Raw genomic sequence first — 3147 nt, 5'->3', positions numbered from 1 at the left:
GTAGGTGTCTATTGAGGTCTGCAGTAATTTTACACAGCCGTGAACTTTCGATTGTTCATCACAACATGATTTAGGTACTACCAACGGTCTCTCTCTGACAACTTTGACTTTCGGCCAGACATATCACACTAGCATCTGCCATACGGGCACCAACAATTTGGCCTCTTTGACAGTCAGAGAGGTTTGCCGGTTATAGGTTAGATTGGTAAACAAAAATTTACTAAAAATATCAGTGCAAGGATAAAATATGAAATAACAACAAAAATAAACAACAAAACAGAAACGTTTCATTGTTTGTAACATGTTCAAAGATAGCGATATCAAAATGACAAGAGTTTCCCTTATTTTGTCCAACAACTGCATATAATTCCAAAACTTACTCAAGGATAATCATTTCCATAGAAAATTGAATGCAATAAACATTTTAAAAATAATAGCAAGCATTAAAAAAATATTTTAGCCAAAAGATTCTTGAGTTCAACTCACCTAGAATACACAACAACACTGGCAATGCAGAAGACAGCAGCAATAATGGATGCCTTCCAAATAGCTTCAAAAATAGACTCCCTATTATGATGCAACCTGAAAAAAATACGAAGATAGATGACTGTTCTCAAAAAATAGAATTCATTCTGGTATTAACATCACACTCTAAAATTAATGCAATGGAATGAAAAAATAAATTGAAGACTCTATTTCTATGAGGATCTCAAAGTATAATGGCTACAGTAAAAAATAAATTGTTACAAATCAGAATATTATATGAATTATTCTGAGAATAATTCAAAAATAAATTTAAGCTCACCTGAAAAGTACAAAAAAAGTTGCATAGAGAGCAAAGAACCACACCATCTGGGAGTGTGAGGATGGCATGCCATAATCTGTGTACTGAAATGGGCGAACAAATGGCCGGGGTTCCTTGATGATATACTTGAATATCATGTTTACGGCCTCACAAACCATGTTGCCAATGAAGAAGCTTATCTGGAATTTAGAGAGAAAATCATCAGAAACGGGGGAAAATATGTTGCTGCATAGCACATCTTAATCTTTATCTCAACTTGAATCATTAACTAGATATTACAACATTTTTGCAATTAAGCTAACAAATAAGAAAATGATTGAATTGAAACATTGAAACTACATAAATTGAAGAAGGAAAATTTTGTTCAAACCCCTGGGAGAGCTGCCTTCTTACAGTGTGGAGATCCCTTCTGAAGAGCATTAGAGCACATCTTCATCTCTATTTTCATCTTCATCTCTACATAAATTTACATCTTATGCATCTATTTACATCTTATTTATTTACATCTTATTTATTTACATCATTTACATCTTATGCATCTATTTACATCTTCATCTCTACATAAATTGAAGAAGGAAAATTTTGTTCAAACCCCTGGGAGAGCTGCCTTCTTACAGTATGGAGATCCCTTCTGAAGAGCATNAGGGGACCATTTTGGTAGAAAATTGAAGATTTGGGCTTTTTTTATTTTTCTTAGCTTATTTTGTAGCTGCTGAATAAGTGCGTCTAATGCAGCAAACCACATGTATGTGTGTGCTCTATTTTTTTAGAATTTTTTAAAATATGTAGATTGAACATTTTTAAGCAATATGTACAAAGATTTTTTCAAATTAAATCCATATTTATAGATCATTATGCTTGTTAATGGCAAAGTGTTTGCATTTGTTAGAAAGCTACCAACAAGATGCGTTCAACGAAGCTACTACCATTTATGTACATGCAATAGTTCTTGTGCAAGGCTGTTTCAAACTTTTATAAAATAACCATTTTAATTCAATATTTTCAATATATAGTTTCATTTAAAAATAGAATTTATAGTTCATTATTTGCATTGTTTGAAAGCTACAAACAAGACACGTTCAACAAAGCTACTACTATGGATGCACATGCAATAATTTTTGTATAATGGAGTAGTAAAGTTATAAAAAATGAATATTTTATATATACATAAAACGTCCCATTTATAGCTTATTATTCACCTTAAACTGGCCATGAATAAGTCTAAAGACACGTGCTGTTACCCTGAACACTAATAATTGGCAATTTGAAAGCTTGGGCTTCAATATCGAGAATTTTTTTGCATATTCTTTTTTCAATGAATTTTACTTATTTGGCTCCCTTGAAAAATTTTAAAAATCCAAAAAACACATCTTTAAAACCTAATAACTCAAACAGTTTCAAGCTACAGCAATGAAAGACATACCATTCAATTTGTAAAGACCATACCTAGTGACTCTAGAAGCCTTTTTTAGCGCATTTTCTCATTTATGGAAAAAAAGGTGCTATTGTGCTCATCATGTCCATCATTTTAAATTAACATGAACAATAAAAGTCTTAGAATACTGTTTAACATATGTTTACCAAGTTTCAGAATGATTCGTTTGTAAATAAAAAATTTTTTTCTGCCAAAACGGTCTCCTAAAAACGCTTTTTATATTCTCCTATTTGTTCAAAAGTTTTGCTCATTTCCTAACTTTTACACTCTAAATTAGATCACATACATAGCTATTTAAACTAGTTATATGTTAGTTTTTCTAATTAAAAAATGAGGCTCTTTAACACATTTTCTTTTGGTTGCTTATATCTTATCTGTAAATAGTTCTTCTCTAATTTGTGTTCTGATTGACTCTTCATTGCTGCAGTTCCTGCTTCATAAGTGATGTTCACTTACAATTTTCGTTCTGATAAAATATTATGAATTTATTTGTTTACACTTGCAAACTGTTGAAGCAATAGGAATTGAATAGATTATTACATTTTGGAAACCTAGGTACTGTTGATGCTGAGCATGCTAAAAATTGCTGTTTAGACTTTATTAAATTATTTGTCAACTTCTTTAGATTTTTTGTACAGCTTTGTCAACATAAGTTTTATTAAGACACTTGCATTTCATTACAATTTTTTCTTTTCATTGTCAAACTGATTGATGGAAGGCTCCTGCGGATGATGTAGCATTTAGACCTCCCTCCCATACTTATAGGTATGATGTGTATGTAGTAGCTTTTACACCTCCCTCCTATACATATAGGTATGATGCAGATGTAGCTTTTACACCTCCCTCCTATACCTATAGGTGTGATGAGATGATGTAGCTTTTACACCTCCCTCCTATACCTATAGGT

The 3147-nt window shown here is 31.7% G+C and overlaps 1 protein-coding gene across 1 annotated transcript; it reads right to left on the bottom strand.

Annotated features, from left to right (window-relative positions):
- Positions 1 to 486: 486 nt before the first annotated feature.
- On the bottom strand, positions 487 to 1222 carry LOC108679712 (dolichyldiphosphatase 1-like; the record flags this gene model as incomplete). The annotated part of the gene is given in 3 exon segments (XM_047884651.1): positions 487 to 582; positions 806 to 984; positions 1199 to 1222. Coding segments are annotated over 3 exon segments (299 nt in total), but the record flags the coding sequence as incomplete, so codon positions are not given.
- Positions 1223 to 3147: the final 1925 nt, after the last annotated feature.

The sequence above is a fragment of the Hyalella azteca genome, unplaced genomic scaffold (genome assembly GCF_000764305.2).
Source record: "Hyalella azteca isolate HAZT.00-mixed unplaced genomic scaffold, Hazt_2.0.2 contig15800, whole genome shotgun sequence".
In the NCBI taxonomy this organism is placed as follows: Eukaryota; Metazoa; Arthropoda; class Malacostraca; order Amphipoda; family Hyalellidae; genus Hyalella; species Hyalella azteca.
The sequence above is the reverse complement of the archived record's forward strand: the minus strand, read 5'-3'. Positions and strand labels throughout refer to the sequence as shown.